The following is a 19,700-nucleotide window of genomic DNA, read 5'->3' on the forward strand; positions in this document are numbered from 1 at the left end:
CAAACTCATCAGTTGGTCTTTTATTCCAGTGATGTTCCAGAGACTCTCAGGCTATTCCTGTAAGGCATGCAGAATGTGGCTTGGGAATTCTTGTCCATCCTGACTATTTTTAAATTGCTCTATGGGCATCTTCAAGTGGGGAAAACATATGTAATTAATTATTGTGGGGATGATTTGTAACACCGATGACTGAAGCCCCTGAAAAGACAAATGTCATCCTAGGATGCAGAAATCCAGGATGCTTCCATAAAAGACTGAGTATTTGACTCATGCAGTCAGTTTTATAATTTCTCTCTCTTTTGTTGTGTTTCTCTTTTTTTTCTATCCAGGTCAGCCAGTTCAGACAGCTCTATTCCAAAGTGATCAATGACAAGCATGATGACGTTATGGCAAAGTTTGGAGCAATCCTGGCACAAGGCATTTTGGATGCAGGTAATTAGCCCAAACATTTTAAGGCAGTCAAAACCTCTTAAAACTTGGTTGGCTTACAGTAGCTGGAATAACAAATTTCATCTGGGGGGTGTGGTGCTGGCTTTTGGCCTCTTGTGTTATCATAGCAAGAAATCCCAAATCTCAAGCAATTTTTACTAATTAAAGAAATAAACCCTGTTTTGTAGCTTTGCCTTGTATCAGTGTGCTTCTGTTAGGAGACATTGAACCCAGTCATGAGGGCAGAGTTTGTGTCCAGAAGTCTGGACAAAGAGATCTTTTTCCACGGTCGGTTTTTGTCGCCCCGAATGTTGATTTATAGCACAATAGGTTCCCTCTTCAGTTTTCTAAGTAAGCACCTGCTCTAGAAATTTGGAAAGCTGGTGGCATGCAGCACTCATGTTTTGCCTTTTCTATTAAAACCAGACATAACAAGTTTGAAACACACATTTATGGACTGATAACTAGGTTTGAATACCTTTTTAATAACTAAGAAGTTTGGGTTTGCCTCTTTCCTTATTACTGAGAGAAGTGCTGCACAAACTGCATCAGTGTTACTTCAGAAGACCATTTCAAAGACCTTTTTCTACCGTAGGAGACATTTCCTTAGTGTTAATAAGTTGGACCAGGGTGGGATTCTCTAAAGGCATTAGCATTTCACAAGGCCTGAATTGCAGGGCCTATTAAGGAAGGTTTCTGTAAGCAGAGGACAATGTTTTGGTTTGAATTTTGCCTTCTGCTGAAGTTAAGATTTAAGCAGGGCAGTGGGTGTGTGGCAAAAGCACCCCCCTTACCAAGTTCCCAAACACAGTTTCTCTCATCTGGTCTCCTGTGCTGTGGCCTTTCCTTGCCATCCACCTCCTTATTCCTTGTGATATGTAGAACAAGCTGGTTTTCCCTGTACTCTGAGATCAAGGTTAGTCCCGAAGTCACCTAAGCAAAGGAGTCTCATATACTTGTCTCTGTGGCTCAAGCACAGCACCATGCACTGTGGTTACACGGTGTCTCTATGAAATTACTGCATCTCTAAGCCACGTGCTGTGGAGAGAAAAACTTCAGGCTGTCTGCACCTACCTGGGTGGAAGTTTGCTTATAAAGCTCTCTTCCTGGTGGGCATGTGGCAGTCAGGCTGATCTGTGCGCTGTGACTGGGGCTACTCGCAGAAGAAAGCAACCAGAATTACCTTCTTTATCTTTCATGCCTCCCAGGTACCCCTCCTGGAGCTCAGACTGAGCAATATTTGGTCATTTCCATATTCCTATTCCTACTGTGTTGCTGGGAAGCCAGAGCCCAGCTGGCTCAGAGAGTTTTCTCTCAACAGTACAGACTACTTTGAATTCCAGCCTTTAAGATTACATCACAAAAATGGAGCTAAACCCTTATTTGCTTCCTGTGTCACTCATGTATTTTATAATGACTTGGAAACCAGAAGCATCCCATTTTAGTAAGCTACATGTGAATTTGTGCCAACTTCAACCTCTTTATTTCTTGCTGAGCAGCTGGGGGAAGGTGGTAAACTACCCTTTCTTAACCTATCGCCACTTTTATTAGAGCCTCCTGAAAGGGTACAATCTGTTTTATCTCTCCCATACAACTACAAGTGCTTATCTGAAACAATGAGCTATAGAATTCAATTATCACTACCAGGAAGAAAAGGTTCTTTGTGTCATCTGCCACAGTTGGAGCAATTGAATTTGAGGGTTGGATTGGGTTTGGGGTTTTGTTGTTGTTGTTGGGTTGTTTTCTTGTTGGGGAAGGAGAAAAGTATTCACTCTCTTCAAATGACAGGCCTTGATTAGAAGTGCAAGATTTCCAGGGAAATGATGCACTGGAGGTGTTTTGGGTTTTTTTTCCTGACAATGAGGCAGTGATTAGAGTGGTGGTTTCATGGAAGGAGCAGGGTGCCTTGGGAATGCTGAAATGAAAATGAAGAATCACAGAATCACCAAGCTTGGAAGAGACCTCAAAGATCATTAAGTCCAACCTGTCACCACAGACCTCGTGACTAAACCATGGCACCAAGTGCCACGTCCAATCTCCTCTTGAACACCTCCAGGGATGGTGACTCTACCACCTCCCTGGGCAGCACATTCCAATGGCAAATGACTCTCTCTGTGAAGAACTTTCTCCTTACCTTGAGCCTAAACCTCACCTGGGACAGCATGAGACTGTGTCCTCTTGTTCTGGTGCTGGTTGCTAGAGAGAAGAGATCAGCTCCCTCCTGGCTACAACCTCCCTTCAGGTAGCTGTAAACAGCAATAAGGTCTCCCCTAAGCCTCCTCTTCTCGAGGCTAAACAGCCCCAGCTCCCTCAGCCTCTCCTCATAGGGCTTGTGCTCGAGGCCTCTCCCCAGCCTTGTTGCCTTTCTCTGGACACGTTCAAGTGTCTCAGTGTCCTTCTTAAACTGAGGGGCCCAGAACTGGACACAGTACTCTGTCTAGTTCTTAAGCCCCAGCAGCTACAATTTTACATCTCTAATAAAATAAGAAAAATGTAGGTACTCTAAATTTAAACTTAGGGATTCATTCCCACCCCCCCCCCCCCAAAATCTCTGAACTTTTATGATGCTTCCCTTCATGTACCAGCATGCTCTCTTGTTTCAGACTGACGACTCCCTTTCTGTTCCGTGCAAAATCAATCTGCTTTACGTACTTTCACGTATTTGTAACTGTGAGCTACCAAAGGGATATGCAGATCTAATTAAATGTCAGCATTTTGCCTGCTAGGAAAGTATTTTTCCCTCTGGACTTCAGATACGTTGTCTGGTTTTTAATGCCACGTCTCTCAACCGGTGGGAAAAAAGCAGGAGCGGCATTCACTACACAAATATCTTTGTAATGTAGCTGGAAAACCCTTTTCTCAAGATTCAGGAAAGGTTTCAATGTGAACAACATTCAATGGGTCGTGCAGTTGGGTTAGGGACAGAGTGCAGCATTGGGCAGTGCAGATTGATGCCAGAGAAGCTGTTAACAACCTGATATGAATGCACTGAATTCTCCACCGTTTAGAGACATTTGGAATGAATGAGTGAAAAAGAAAGTGTTCCCCAAACACAGAGGAAAGAGTTGTCTGTCTCCTCATTACTGTCTCACCAAGTGGGCACCTCGCACAGGACGTTATGTTTTGGATGTTAAAGACTTTAGTACCAAAAAAAATCCACTTCAGTGCATAAAGTCTGACCTCCATGTGTTGAATTCGGTACCACTGTTTTCTGCCTTTCTCCTGCCTGTCCCTGTACTTGAGCTCTTCATGTAGAGTTGATTCTAACTCTCTGGAAGTTAGGCAAAAGGCCATTATCCTGTGCTAGAGCTGCCTTGTGCTTCATTGCCTGGGTGAATCAAATCACTTGCACATGCTGAGCTTGACTCTGTTAGGGTTTGATGGCTCTTGCTGGGAGATTCCCACTCTTTGGTGGAGCTGTTGACAGCCTAGATTGGTTTTGTTCACAGTGTAAATGAAATGGATTATGAATTGTTGCTGATGGAGAAAGTAACAGTGTGATATTGTTTGGAAATGGAATGCTGCCTAGGCCAGGTTTGAAAACTTAATTTCCAAAGTCCATAAAGCATCTTTATCTAATGACTGTTGTCCTGATGTGTTATGCTGGGCTACACTGCCAGAGTATTACCAAGTACCACTATGACTATGTAAGGAGTAAATTCATCAAGATGTATAAATAATGCACATCTGCTTGCTGCACTCTTTCCCTTGTTAACTGACATTAAACATGACCCAGCAAATTGTCAGAACCTTTAGAAAAGCCACTTTAGTTGCAGCAAACCTTGCCATACTGGCAATGTGAACTCTGGGAGATGGACCTTACAGTACTACCCAGTGTGCCCTGAAAATATTTCTTGTGTGGGTTTTGAATATTTATTTTTTTTTCCAGGCATCATGTCACAGCTTTCATCTATCTAGCCAAAGATCTGAGACATATTCCCTTCCAGGCTTTCAGGGCTGCTACTTAATCATGAAGATAAATCACAGTGGTGCAGTATCATGTTTCCACACCTTTCCTGCTCTCTGCAAAACCCTGGGAGCAAGGGTGGGCTGTGTAGGGGGTGTGCAACAGCAGAAAGCAGTAGCATGACAGCGTCTTTTGAATACAAAATCTGTTACTCATCCAGGAAATTCCAGAGATGGAATAATACCATTCTAAAGGTTAACACAAATTCTGAAAATCCCAGTGCAAAACTTTGATGAAGTCTAGTTAAGTTGCTTGCGCAACGTTCGCTGGGCTGCTTGATTCAGGTTATCTGCAGATTACTGACCTGGCCCTTATACAGTGATGCAGGGAAGAAAAGATCAAAGTAAAGATGGGGAGAAGCCCAGAAAATTCAGTGTGCAGTGTCTGACATATAAGGATAGCTCAAGAGCTCAAGGCCTCAGACTCACAAGCCCTATGAGGAGAGGCTGAGGGAGCTGGGATTGTTTAGCCTGGAGAAGAGGAGGCTCAGGGGAGACCTCATTGCTCTCTACAACTACCTGAAGGGAGGTTGTAGCCAGGAGGGAGTTGATCTCTTCTCTCAAGCAGCCAGCATCAGAACAAGAGGACACAGTCTCAAGCTGCACCAGGGGAAGTTTAGGCTGGAGGTGAGGAGAAAGTTCTTCACTGAGAGAGTCATTTGCCATTGGAATGTGCTGCCCAGGGAGGTGGTGGAGTCACCGTCCCTGGAGGTGTTCAAGAGAGGATTGGATGTGGCACTTGGTGCCATGGTCTAGTCATGAGGTCTGTGGTGACAGGTTGGACTTGATGATCTTTGAGGTCTCTTCCAACCTTGGTGATACTATGAAGTGTGTCAGAATTATGTGAGAGGATATGCATCCTATTCCTCCTTAATGCTGTGGTAAATTCAAGAGCAACAGATTGTTATCAGACAATCTAATGAGAAGAGCAGACCTAGCAGTAGTAAAAGATGGGAACATATGATTGCCTTTTTCCAAAGTGGCAGCTGGAAGAAGCTCTCTAGTCAGGCAGCAGGAGATCTATTGCTACCACAAAAGGAAAAGCAAGGAGATAAATATGTATGTAGAATATCCCAACAGGAGAGCACCAGAATCCTCCATCTTCTACTGCTCCTGGGACTAACAGTGACAGATACTTAAAATGAGATTCCTGCATCATTCAAAGCTTTCATTAGATTGGGCAGCAAAAGGTAATTTTGCTGGTTGTCAAAACTGAGGCAGCTCCACCACATCTGGCCCTATCAAGGTAGCTGTTAGTGAAATGCAACTCCAGTGTGGGATTTTCAGCTGCAGAGTACCCTGAGTTTGCCCTGAGTTGATGTTTGTATTTTAACAAAGTTAACCTCCCTGCACCTGATCTTGTCAGCGGTAATGGACTTGCCTGGTGCCCTCTTCAACTCAATTCACTGTTTTTCATCAGAGGACTGAAGCTCAGATTAACCCTTTGTTACTCTTGTCTGCAAGCCCAGCCTTTCAGTTCAGTTTCTAACTGGATGTTTCTGCACTACATCAACATACGGAGTTGTTTTGGTCTCTGCTTCGCAAGTACAAAGCTAAGACTTGTCTGGCAGCAATGTAATTTTGCTGCAAAGGCTGCAGGAGCTTGTCTCTTTGCTGCTTAGATTGATAACCTCTAGGAGCAACTTCTGAAGTTGCTGCTGTTTACATTTTTTTCTGCTGAGATGGTGTAGGATAAAACCTAGGCATATTTCTTCTGAATAACTGACAGTTCAAGGAGGCAGCCACAGAAAGAAAAGTCTCTGTATGCATTGCTTTATATGCACTGCTTTTCTTCTGAGTTTTGTGTTCTGGATTGCCTTTATGCTACATTTGAAAGCTGCTTATGGCAAAGGCCTGCCTTTTCCTCCCTTTCTCTGTGCCTCCTGCATTGTACTTTTGTTTAACCTGTTTGGGTAGCACCTAGCAGAGCAGTTTGCTTGTTACACTACCCATCTGTTTTACTGTCTACGCTGAGATCGTAGTGAGGGAGAGAGGTGTGTTTCAGAGGAGAAAGCTGACATCAATGTGACCTGGCTCGTGCTGTGTACCCCACTTCACAGCAGCTCTTCTAGAGGTGCATTGCTTGGGTGTCTTTGGAGTACCCAGGAACACATTCATTAACTTGTCTTGTTTGATTCCTTACAGGGGGCCATAATGTAACTATTTCACTGCAGTCAAGGACAGGACATACTCACATGCCATCTGTGGTGGGGGTTCTGGTCTTCACCCAGTTCTGGTTTTGGTTCCCCCTGTCACACTTCTTGTCTTTGGCTTTCACCCCAACCTGTGTCATTGGCCTTAACAAGGATCTTAAGGTATGTAATGTGCAGAAAGGAGAGGAGGTGCTGGTAGCTACTTGGAAGACTTGAGTGGTCTGGGAGGGGTGTGCATGGTTTGGTTGGTTTTCTTTGCATGTCTCCAGCTTGTTTGTGCCAGAAAAGGCACTAACTGGAAGGAGCCTGAAGGGCAGGCTTAAATAGCAGAGCTGATGGTGGGAATAGGGACATGAAAAAATGTAGAGAGCAGACTTTGACCCCTTCACTTCAAAGCAGCTTACAGCTAAAGGAGCTCTAGTCAGTGTATGTAGGCAGAAACCATCCCATTATCACTCCAGAGGGTCAAGGTTATTTAAAAAAAAAATAGTTTTGCCCCTCTGCCCTCTCAAATAAATTATGTGAGGTCCTCCCCTAGGAAAGCTAGCAGTGGGAAAATGGGATTTGTTTGGATTCCTTGGGGAATAAACATTAAACCGAGCAGTCATGGGTACTGCACTTTTCTTACGCCTCTGTTCTTCCAGCTGATCAGCTGTGGTATGGCCCCTGCAGGCTGTGTACCACACTGGATCTTCTGCACTGAAAATCCAAGCTGGTAACTTCCACAAAAGGGTTTCTGAATGTGGCAGTGTGGAGGTGTGCAGCCCCCTCCTGTCATTGCCACAGCCTGACTCTGCAATGCATAGAGCATACATAGGGCTGGGTTAGTCTGAGACCTTCTGAGAGTGGGACTAAGCCAGCTTGCTGGACTGCAGCCTCTGGACCAAAACCTATGGCTTCAGATTGCTTTTCTCCACCTGCCTCAGGTTGAGCATTGAGTTAATCTACACAAAGCTCAAAATTCTTGCTGTGTGAAGACAAAGTTTGCATGAAAATGCCCTTCTTTTTTTTTAACTCCCCTTTCTGTCCTGACCGCTTCACAGAGGCTGCATTGCTGCTTGTCTCTACACTTCCCTAATAGAATAGAATAGAATAGAATAGACCAGACCAGGTTGGAAAAGATCTTTGAGATTGAGTCCAACCTATTGTCCAACACTATTTAATCAACAAAACCATGGCACCAAGCACCCTATCCAGTCTCTTCCTAAACACCTCCAGTGATAGTGACTCCACCACCTCCCTGGGCAGCCCATTCCAATGGCCAATCTCTCTTTCTATAAAGAACTTCTTCCTAACATCCAGCCTAAACCTTCCCTGGCACAGCTTGAGACTGTGTCCTCTAATGGTGATAGGCTCATCAACTTTATGGCTGTACTGCCATTTTGACTCCCTCTCCCCATCCCTTAGAGTTACCAGAGAGTCCAAATGCCTGTAGGTGAAGTTATGTTGTATAACTTGGCTTGTGTACTAAAGCCAGCTACAGGCTGGATGTATGTTATGGGCTGCACCACACCCACCTTGCTTCCTCAGAGCAGAGCCTCTTGCGCTGTTGCTCCATGATGTGTCATAAAGGAAGAGAGATGAGATACTGCAGAGATTAATTTAGTTCAAGATTTTGGATTGGCTGTCAAAATATGCTTTCTGCCCTTGCTTGAGTAGCTGAGAGTAAGAAAGTGTGTGCCATTGGTAACCCACCTCCAAAATGTACTGTCCTGTTGCAAGAGGTGAATGTCAGGCAGCACTAAGGGCCACGAGGATGATCAGAGGGCTGGAGCACCTCTCCTATGAGGACAGACTGAGAGAGTTGGGGCTGTTCAGTCTGGAGAAGAGAAGGCTCCAAGGTGACCTTATTGTGGCCTTCCAGCATCTGAAGGGGGCCTACACGAAGGCTGGGGAGGGACTTCTCAGGATATCAGGTAGTGATAGGACTAGGGGGAATGGAATGAAGCTGGAGGTGGGGAGATTGAGGCTGGATGTGAGGAGGAAGTTCTTCCCCATGAGAGTGGTGAAGCCCTGGAATGGGTTGTCCAGGGAGGTGATTGAGGCCCCATCCCTGGAGGTGTTTAAGACCAGGCTGGATGAGGCTCTGGCCAGCCTGATCTAGTGTGAGGTGTCCCTGCCCATGGCAGGGGGTTTGGAACTAGATGATCCTTGTGGTCCCTTCCAACCCTGACTGATACTATGATACATTTGCTTTGCCCTAGCGTGCATTGACAGAGCAGATCTTCACTTAGGTCCTAAACCAATTTTGTGTTAATGGAAGCAGGCCACAGCAACCACATCAAAGCCACAAAAGCTTCGAAACAAGGAAAACAAAGCATGGTGTGAATAGTGTGGAGTGCCTGGAGAAGGCTAGGAGAGCTTGCCAGAGTTGAATTATAGAATAATTAAATAACATTGTTCTAGCTGCACTGTTGCCACTGATAACAGCTTTTCAGCTTCCGGAGCTGGAGAAGGGGAAGCTTGTATTCTTTAGAGGATCTGTGTTTGTCTCTGCTGGAAGGAAAATTAAGCTAAAGTAATTATTCTGCTTTTCTTGTCTCTAATCATTTTTTTAACTGTTTGTCTTAGATGCCAAAAGTCCAGTACAAGTCCAACTGTAAGCCGTCCACGTTTGCCTACCCTCCACCTCTTGAGGTACCAAAGGAAAAAGAGAAAGAAAAGGTACTTGGACTCACTTTTGGTCTTGTAAATGCTATAAGCCCTTCTCCCTTCTAGGATAAACGTTGACTTTGGTGGCACTAACAGGGAATCTGAAGAGCAAAAGAAACACTGGCAGGCACTACTGTCTCTGAAACAGAATTCTAGCTGTTCTTTCCTGCTGTGCCTGGAACTGTTGCAGGTCATAGCATACAAGTGCTGTGCTACCGAGTTGCTGGGACCTCCCTGGTCTGCAGTGGTCAAGCAGAAGCATTAAATGAAAAAACTGCTTTCCATGCCCTACTGAGTTCTCTGTGTCCTTCATCTTTGTGAAGTAGCACAGCAGGGTCCTCATCCATGACATGGGCTCCAAAGTGCTATTGAAGTACCAACATTGAGAATATTAGGTGGGATGCTTCTCAAATAGGACAGAAGTGTACCTAATCTCAGGGCAGTGGGCCCATGTACTAGAATAATAGCTGTCAGGCCTATCAGTTGCACAAAGGTAAGTGTGGAACTGAGTATATCTAGGTAGTGAAAAGGAAGAGATGACACCTGTGGGATGACAAGCAGGACAATAGTAGAAGCAATTTGTCTCCTGGCACAGGATGGTAAAAGCTGTTGAGCAGACCACAGCAGCAGGCAAAGCAGCCCTTAGGGATCAATTGCAGCAGTGGAGACCTCAGGCATGTCGTGCTGATGAATCACATTGCATGAAAACTGTTAAAACAGTTAACAAAAATTGAATACTGGGCAGGACAGATTTCCAAGCTACCAAGGAACTCAGAGATGAACTCTGATGAAAGGCAAAGGTCACTGCTCATAGCTGCCTTCTTGCCTTTGGAATAAGATGGGAATTGGATCAATCTTTTCTGTACTTCTCTGGCCAAAATTAGAACGTGCTAAGAGCCCCCATTTAACCTAGAAAGTCTCATCAGCTATGTGACAAATGTGATTGCTCCCTATCCCTCTCAGAAAGCCTTAGAGAATTGCTGTGGAGAGAGAGGTGCTCACTGGAAGGCAGATGCGCTGAATTCCTGTATTGGAGTGTTGCTTCTGGGTAATTCCTGGCTCAGGAGTGCCAAAGCCTCCTGCAGCCTTCTCCATAGAGCATTTTGCCTATCCACTTCTTCAGATTGATGAGAACCACAGCTGCCTGATTGGGATGATGGAACAGCCTTAGGTCACTCTCAAGAGTATCTCTGTATGTGTTTCTTTACCTTAGAGACTCCAGCAATGGGTTTTCCTGTAACAAGAATTCCATTGGTTGCTCTGTTAAAAAGTAATCAAGAAACCTCTCCTACAGAGGCCAAGGCAGTAATAATTAATCTCTAAATTGGGAAGTTTACTCTCCCTCTGGGTATGTGGCTGTGCCCAGTCTGCATTCGTGACCTTTTTTTGTGTCCCATCTGTGCCATTTATTTGCTTGGACACTGGTGTATGTGTCTTTTAAACAGAGCAGGGAGTAGGAAATGGAATTGCTCTTATTGACACGTGCACTGAGAACTGACCTAACACTGATTTCTCCTTGTTCCCTTGCCTGGGGAGCTGAAGCACAGCGTACAGCGTTTGGTCACACTGATTGTCTCTTCTGTTGACTTGTCCAGGTTTCCACTGCTGTGCTCTCCATCACTGCAAAAGCCAAGAAGAAGGAAAAGGAGAAGGAGAAAGAGAAGAAGGAAGAGGAAAAGATGGAAGTGGTGGGTGTAAACATTGAAACTTTAATGCCCTTTTCCCTCCCTTAGAATGTGAAAGATGTGTCATGAAAGCACTTCGCTCGGTGCCCCCTGCCATCTTTGTGAGTTCTGAGCAAAGCATTAGCACACATTTCAGTGTCCTGCATGCACTGGGTAGCTGCTTTCTTCTCTGTGTGTACATGCTGTTAAAGACAAGAAGTGGTGTGATTCATGAGTCCATTATTTCTGAGAAATAAATCTTCCTCCATGTTGTTAGGTAACTGACTTCCTTAAGGGCAGAAGCTTGTTTTGACAAATTTATGTGCCCTTAACTGCGTGACCCTTTTTGTGCATTATTTCATTGCCTGCTGCTTCTAGACCAGGGGAATTTTATCTCTTATCCGTGTACTTCATATTAATGTGGAAAAAGCTTCAATAATTTCTTGCCCTTGGTACCTCTGACCTTTTAAAAAAGGACAGTTGTTTGATGGTGTCCAATTCGGTTAAGGACACTGAAGAGTTTAATTTTTCTGGTTTTGCATGTGTTTAACCCCCCATTCTGAAATGTTCACCTCTTTGGCAGCAGTTTCTTATGTGCTTTGCCCATCTATCAAAATGCCAAACGTTTATTCAGCCACACCTCAGGGCCCAGCTGAGCTTTGAGCACAGGATCCATGTGTTGCTCAGTAGCTACGGTGATTGCTTTGGTCTTTGCTCCAGCTCACAGACCTGACACTGAAAGTTGTCATCCTCGTTTGTGAATATCCTCATCCTGGAGCAAGCTGAGGGAATGAATGATGGAATGAATAATGGAATGAAGCTGGAGGTGGGGAGATTCAGGCTGGATGTGAGGAGGAAGTTCTTCCCCATGAGAGTGGTGAAGCCCTGGAATTGGTTGTCCAGGGAGGTGGTTGAGGCCCTGTCCCTGGAGGTGTTTAAGACCAGGCTGGATGAGGCTCTGGCCAGCCTAATCTAGTGTGAGGTGTCCCTGCCCATGGCAGGGAGGTTGGAACTAGATGATCCTTGTGGTCCCTTCCAACCCTGACTGATACTATGAGGGACAGAGAAATGGCTGGATAATGAGTTCTTGATGGTGTCATTTGGAAAACATTTGGAAGCTAAAATTCTTGCTGTAGCCTGTCAAAGGACCCTGCCTGTTGTGCTCTGCTAACAGATGCAAATATGCCAAGAGCAACTGTAAGCTGAAAATCAGTTATGCTGACAAATTCAGTAGAAACCTTTCTGATTTCACTTGTACATCTATGTGAGAAAAGCAGTGTGGTCACAGAATTTTTGGCCTCTTTAATTTTAAAAGGAAACACACAAATGGTATGTGAAGGGGGCATGGGGCAAGATCAGGCTGTGCATATAAAACAACCTTCTGAGACCTACTTAAATGCAGCCACTGCACAAGTAGGCACTGAACTTTATACAGTTGGCCCAGAAGATAAACCATCTCATGCATGCAGTGTAGAGTGACTTTCTTTTTTTGTCTTTTTGCTCCTTTGTCAAGGTTTCCTTGTCACCAAACATTGCCTTTCCTTTGTATTATTCCTACAGCTCTGTGTAATAAGCAAAATGCGCTGAACAGATGCTTGTTTCTCCCAAGATTGCTGCAACTTACACTTAAGTACAGGTGTAGAGAGGAAGCAATATATTAGGAAGCATTCATGTGTTGTGTCTGTGTGTATGCTCCAGATGTCTGAAAAGTTTTTCTTGGCTGATTCAAGCAGAAAAACAAGGGTAGTAAGAAAGGAGCTTGCTGCCACCTGCTGTGTTTTAGTCGAGTGTTTTGCCATTGTCGTAATGTTTTTGAGGTGTAATTGCTTTGCTGGTTTATGACTAGTAATACAAAGCTTCCAGGAGAGCTGCACAATGACAAGCAGGCACTGTGCTAGAGAAGTCCCATCTGCTGTTAACAGAGTGTGCCATGCATTTGGTGGGGTTTTCCGGATCGCTTCCTATTGGGCGTTTCCATCTTTTCTGCGGTCTTCTTTGTTTGCAACTCTGATGTTGCTGAGCAAGAGGGAAACCGTGAACCATGTTCTTAAGTCTGTAAAAGATGCTGTGTTTTTCCCTTCTGAGCTTCTGCCTCCAGCTGCTGAGTCATTGGTGAAGGAGGGCTTAACTGCAATTCCCTAGAGGGACACTGAGGTCGAGTCATTTTGGTTGGTGTGAAACGTCAGTGCAAAAATGCAAGGGCAGCTCTGAGCAATTTTTGTGTGCTCAATAATGATAGCAAAGAATCTTCAGCTGTAAACAAAAAGTGCTGAGTTTTCAAAAAAAAGTATCAGGGAAACCAGAAGACCAGGCTGGATGAGGCTCTGGCCAGCCTGATCTAGTGTGAGGTGTCCCTGCCCATGGCAGGGGGGTTGGAACTAGATGATCCTTGTGGTCCCTTCCAACCCTGACTGATTCTGTGATTCTGTGAAGTAAACTGTTCCACTACCACCTCTCAATGAATGTATTTTCACCTGCACTTGAGAGTGAGGCACTGCCTTGATGACAGCACTTAGATCCACACTGACATTGCCTGTGCCAGCTGATAGATGTGTGTTAGTTTATTCCTCAGCAGAAGAATGGTTTCTCACCACTCTTTGGGATAGCTGCCTGGCTGTATCTTACTGTCCTGGACTGTGAAAGGGCTACAGATCAGTGTTAAAACCATGCTGATGTTCTCCTCCCCTTCCACAGGATGAGACTGAAAAGAAGGATGAAAAAGAAAAGAAAAAAGAGCCTGAACCCAACTTCCAGCTTCTGGACAACCCAGCCAGAGTCATGCCTGCTCAGCTCAAAGTTCTCACTATGACAGAGAGCTGCCGATATCAGCCTTTCAAACCAGTAAGTGTCACCTTCTTGTCCATGTGCCTGACAGTGCTCCCAGTGCTGGGTTTGTGCATAAGGACCCAGATGTTCTGTGTGTGCCTGAGAATGTCACCCACAGTTAGTGCATCACTGCAATGTGTTACAGAGTTGTGCAACGTCACTCTTGTCAGATTTGCTTTTTAATGTCTCTCCAAATGATCACATGCAATTCTAGCTGAGGGAAAGCCAGAGCTGCTGCAAACCTTTCCACCATGCTAATGCTGCTTTATTTTCCTTCTCCTAAATGACCTCAAACACAGCAATGTGGAAACCAAACAGACATAACCTGTGTTTTAAAAGTATCACTGGAGACATAGAGACTGAGCCACGATCTTGACAAAGGGCTGAGAAGTTTGTCCAGGCTCATCGTCAAAGTGGTGAAATACATTAGGACTTGGACTGTAGCTGCTTTATTCTGCTGAGGGTTTTATACCTAAATGGAAGGGTTGGTTTTTTTCATTAAACAGGTTGCCTATTTTGGTTACATTTTACCTTAGAAAAGTGCCTTCACCTGCTGTTAACATAGCTAAGAGATAGTGTGTGATTGTCAGATGGAGGACAAAAGAGATCTTTTAGCATTAAGCTCAAGGGGTAACTAACTTTCCTGTGAGATGCTCAGATACACTGCAAAGCTAATAAGCTTGTCCCTGACCTCTGAGTAGCATGAGTCAAGTTCTTCTGGCCTTTATTTTTGTTGAAGAGATAAAACCCTTGACTTGTTCCTTTTGCAGGATTATGCATGGGAAAATGATGTTCAGAAGAAGTAATATTTTTTTCCAGGAAAATAGTCATGGTTTTAATAAATGGATTTCCTGGAATTCCATCAGCACATTGGAATTCTCTGTGCATTGTCCCTTTTTGAAAGATCTCCTTTAGCAAAGCTAGGACATTTTTTTTAAGTGTCTGCCCCTTAAGAGGAAGAGGTGACCCAGCTGGTATTTGGATTGGGAAGATCAGCTATGTGGTCCAGTAAGTGTCCACTCATGCAGCTGAAATGTGGACATGTGTGGCTATTTGCTTCAATTTCAAAAGAAGCTGAGTCCTTGGGGAGGGGAGTGCAGTTTTGTGCCTTAAACCCCCATAAATAGGTTTTGAAGAGAACAGAACAGTGCAGGTTTCTGCTGAGATCGGGGTGTGTAACCAAGGAGGCTCTCAAAATGGAGCTGCTCTGGGGAATGCCAGAGTAAAAGGCTTCTTTGAAATGCTGTTTATAGCCTGGAATCCTGCCGTGGTCAAAGCTCTGATCCCAGCCAGGCATGACACAGCACTGCCTCTTTGCATCTTGTGTTTCAGTCCTGGAGACTCACAGATTTGCTTTGGCTTGCCAGGGTGTTTGGTTGTGAGCTTTGTAATTAATTCCCCTTTAGTTTTTACAAGGTTCTGCTAATAGCATTCCTCAGTCACTGGAAGCTGGTGATCAGATTAGTCTCTGTTTCAGATAGCCTCCTGGGAGGTGGCTACATGGAGAGGCTCCACTTTGTTGCCCTGAAAAGATGAGCCATATAAAGCAATTATGGTTCAATTAGTTTTCATGTGGAAAGCCCCAGACTGGGGTAAAACTGTGGATCCAGATGTCATTTTCTATCAAACTGAGACTTAGTGGAAACAGAAAAGGTAACCTGAACAGGTTCTGTCTGTTCCATCCCCTTTACCAGGCAGGGAGCCAGGTGAGCATCAGATGTTTTGCTCTCTCAAACTTTTACTTCTGAGGTATCTCATATGTCCAAGGATAAATACTGTGGTCACAAACATTCCACCACAAGACAGAGGGAAGCAGCTCTAATGCTCACTGCATTTGTCTTGCAGCTTTCCATCGGAGGAATCATCATTCTGAAGGACACCAGTGAGGATATGGAGGAGCTGGTTGAACCTGTGGCAGCTCATGGTCCAAAGATTGAGGAAGAGGAGCAGGAACCTGAACCACCAGAGCCCTTTGAGTACATTGATGATTAAGACTTAAGGTACAGTGTAGTGTATGTAGTCACCTTTATTAATCACAGTGAAGGAAAAAGCTCTTTGGGTCAACTAAAGTAGTTACCATCACCCAGCAGTCTTGTTTTAGCTCTTTGATGGCTTCTGAACCAGACTCAGAAACGTGCTTTGTCCTGAGCTGAAGAGTTTGACAGCAATAAAAAAGAAGTCCATTCTTCCGGGTCAGTCCTGACCCAGTGGCACTGGATGTGGTCTCTCATCTTGCAGGCTTGGCTACTCTTTTGAACAGAGCCTCTTGCTGGGCAGTTAGAGCAGTGCATGAGGTTACAGGCAACAACTGAGCTGGGAGTAATGAGCTCATGAAAGCGCTCCCAGAGGGGCAAGTGGTTTATTTAACAGAGCTGTCATCTACTTGACCCCAGTGGCTGAAGGGGAGCTACTACTCTACTTTCTGGGGTTGTCTTGTCTTCATGGCAGTTCTTAGCAGAATTCAAAGACACTTCAGTCATGGGCTCTGTGGTGCTCCGAGTCCAACATAATGATGCTTGTAGATCTCTTCCAGGCAAAGACTGGAGCAGTTCTCAGGTTCCTTGGTTAAAGTGCCTGAATTGATGTGCAAGTTTCTCACTGGGAGGCAGAAACCCAGCTGCTCTATTTCCAAATATGGGCTGGCATGTCCCAGCGCTCCCAAGAGCAAAGGTTGTGCCCTTGAATTGGTTGATGGGCAGGAAAGCAAACTCCTTGCTAAAAATTGTAACTGTTGTGTCAGTGGGAGGCTCCCAGTCAATGTGTGGGGCCGACCACAAGAAGCCTTAGTTAAATTTGTTTGTCTCTCCCCCTTCTCCAGGATCATGTCCACTAAAGAAGACACAGTGCTTGATATCAGAAAGACAGACATGAAGACCTTCCTATGGAGATCTGCCGTTCAGTGCATGCAGCCCCAACCTGTGCTGAGCTACAGCTGATAGTCTGTGTTTTATGGCTGAAGAACAGATATATGCTATTTAGTGTACTCTTTCACAAAACCTTGTTTTCAAATAAATATATTAAAAACTCTTGACAGAGAACTTGCTGCTTCAAAAAAACCCAAATAGGAAACCTACCAACCCTCCTTTCTGCTCACCCCAAATATTGAACACTAGGCCCAAGTTGTGCCTCTTCCTTCCAACAAAGCTTGACTGACCCAGCTCCCCTGTAGAGTCCTGGGGATCCGTGTACATTTCTGCTTTCTTTAGCACTGTTTAGGTTGGACAAGGACACCAACTCCAGTCTGGCCCAGCTGCAGCACTGATGCTTGAGGAGCGTCTGTCCAGAGGAGATCTGCTTTCAGATGACCTCTCTGATACTGACTTTGTGCTGATCTTTCTCCTTGCTCATCCTGGTATTTGTGTGACAGTGCTGGGTTGACAGAAGGGCTCTGGGTGTAAGCAATGGGGAGATGAGGGTCATGTTTCTCTATGTTTCAGAGAATCCCTTTCTCCCCCTGTGTGCTTTCACTAAATAGGAGCACAGCTGGTGTGAGCAGGCGGCTAGCAATGCATCGCTGGCCTAGATGGGGTGAATCCAGACATGCAGGTTGTTATGCTGATGTACACCATTAGCAAAGGGGGGATTTGCAGTCAGGGGAAAGGAATGAGCAGCAGTCAGAAGGAAGGAATGCTGCTGGACCCTTGTTTGCTGCCTAGCTGTCCCTTTACCTGTTGGGCTGTAACATTTCAAAGGGTGTGTCACTAGCAGCCAGGTTCTGCAACCCTGACCAGCTGTAAGCCAAATGCTGGGCAAAGCTCCCTCACTTGAAACAGCACTTAAAGGGAATGAGGCTGGGGTTGTATATATGTTGGGAATATTTTGCCCATGTGAACATACTACAAGTTCATGTGCATCAGTAATAATGGAAGATAAATCTTGCATGTAGTGCCTGTGAGCTTTCCCAGCAGATGGTTTATTTTGCTGTTGCTATAGGAATAGAATAGTCTGCCTTAATTAGTTCTCAGCAAAGCTTAAGTAATACAGAGCAGAAGTATGTAACTGAAAGCCTGTTCTGAGTCCTAGGCTTCAGTCACAAGTCCCTGAAGCTGAAATCCTTTCTCAGTAAGGGTGCTGGTCAGGGCTTGCAGTTCTCAGCATGCTCCAGATGTTCTGCTGTGGAGCAGAGCCAAGAATGAACCTGAAATGGCTACAGACAACGTTCCTGTCAGTGAAGCTGGAAACAGAGGGAATCACTACTCCTATCTCATGGTCATTCAAAGTGGGACCTGGTACTGTGCTGCAAAATAGAGAAGCTGGACAGGTATCTGTTGTGTGAGTGCTGTAAGCCCTTCCCTTTGAAAAGGAACCTGTATCCTTTACTCCTGCATGTTCTGCTAATGCCATCTAGTCTGGGTTTTTAGGGAATTCATTAGTAATGCCTTGTGTCATCTTCCAAATCCTGTATAGAGGGGAGAGGGCATTGAGGGGATTAATAAAAACTCATTTCATGTTATTTAGCAACCTGATGGGCAGCCAGATATTGCTGGGAGATTTGTGGCATCTGAGTGGAAATGCTGAGATTAGCTGGCTCAGAAGGACCTGAAGTCCTGTACTGGTGCCTTGGCCAAGCTGTGAACAGGACCTTTTGCCAGGTCTTTCATACTAAACCAGACCTTTCAGGACAGCCAGTATATTCCTGGCACTTGCTGCAGGTTTGGTGCTCAGTGTGGCTGTGTAAATCTGTACACACAGAGCAGTTCCCACTGCGCCATGCACTGCCTGAGGCACCATCCAGGAGACTTCATTCTTGTGCTAAGTGATTTTCTTGTTCACTGATGTTTCCCGTAGCTCCCTTGGCACAAGGAAATGTAAAAGACTCACATAGCCCTTAAATGATTTCTGAGCTGCTGCTCTGGGGCCATGTGGTAAGGTTATACTCAGGCAGTCAGATTTGTAGAGGAGCTTTTGGTGACCAGCTGAGGTCAGTAACTGAGACCAACTCAATGCTGTGCTTGGGGGACAGAGACCACAGTTTGGAGAAGGAATGATGGGAGCCTGGAAAGCTTTGGTGCTGCTTTAAATAGTCATTTAGCCCCAGCGCCTCATTAAAGCTGATTTCTTAGGAAGTGCTGCTCTCCTGGGCATGTCTGGGGATGCTGTGGAGGGACCCACCCCTGGGGTGGTTGCCAGGGGCTAATTGGATCTAATGCTCCTGGGTTTGCTGGAGGGAGAGGCTGAGGTGACGGGAAGCACACTTCTGTCCCTCCTAACTAATGGGCTTCATTCCCCCCTAACCCTAGTGAGAAATAAATCACTTTAAAAGCATGCTGCATATGACAGGTCCAAGAGTCCCTCCAGAAGGGTCTGGTCATATCTGCAGCCTCCCCTTTTCAGTCACAAGCCTCCTGTTTGCCACTACTCTGGATATTGAAGTGGGGATGCAGATGTTGGAGGTAAAGCTCCCAGGGCAAGAAGTCATCAAGGAGGGAAACCACAGCCCCCTGGCATTACTCCTCTGCCCTGGCAGTCCCTCAGTAGGTCTTGTCATCTCCCCATCACAGTAGTGCCACCCTCCCTATCTTTCCTTTTCCCTTCAGGGTCAGGCAAAGCTCTTCCTCCTTGCTGTTCAACACAATGGTTGGGCACCACTGATAATGATGATGTTGGCCATTTATCTCCCTGCATCCTGAAGGCTGGAGTGTCCCCCACCCTTGCCTCCACTATAGCCCAACCTGCCCTGGCCTCTTCTCTGGCCTGCTCTCTTGGAGTTGGGTTTTCACCCCAGCTCCAGGCCCACCATAAACCTGCAATAACAGCAGGGTGAGGAAGATGAGGAGCATGGATATAGCAGGACTGTGCAAGGTTGGTGATATTTGCTTGCAACCTCTGAACTAGTCTGCAGGCCTTCACCCAAAGGTGCTGATCTATCCCCAGGGTGGCTTCACGTTAGAGCAAGGCTCTTTGCTCCCTCAGTGAAGATAACTGGTTTTGTCAGGCCCAGTTCAACATGCTTCCCCAGCACTAGTGGGACTGTGCTGGCCTGCAGTCTCCATCTTGGAAGGAGAAGCTG

At 45.4% G+C, this 19,700-nt stretch overlaps 1 protein-coding gene across 1 annotated transcript in view; it reads left to right on the forward strand.

Moving 5' to 3' along the window:
* The window catches only part of PSMD1 (proteasome 26S subunit, non-ATPase 1), a 77,182-nt gene extending 60,461 nt beyond the window's left edge, over positions 1–16,721 (forward strand). Inside the window, exons 19-25 of the mRNA XM_054166327.1 lie at positions 330–432; positions 6,541–6,710; positions 9,120–9,212; positions 10,796–10,888; positions 13,559–13,705; positions 15,536–15,690; positions 16,509–16,721. Coding sequence (XP_054022302.1) covers positions 330–432; positions 6,541–6,710; positions 9,120–9,212; positions 10,796–10,888; positions 13,559–13,705; positions 15,536–15,682 — 753 coding nt within the window. The 3' untranslated portion in view covers positions 15,683–15,690; positions 16,509–16,721. The remainder of the gene's footprint in view (positions 1–329; positions 433–6,540; positions 6,711–9,119; positions 9,213–10,795; positions 10,889–13,558; positions 13,706–15,535; positions 15,691–16,508) is intronic.
* Positions 16,722–19,700: the final 2,979 nt, after the last annotated feature.

Source organism: Dryobates pubescens, chromosome 13 (assembly GCF_014839835.1).
Source record: "Dryobates pubescens isolate bDryPub1 chromosome 13, bDryPub1.pri, whole genome shotgun sequence".
NCBI lineage: Eukaryota > Metazoa > Chordata > Aves > Piciformes > Picidae > Dryobates > Dryobates pubescens.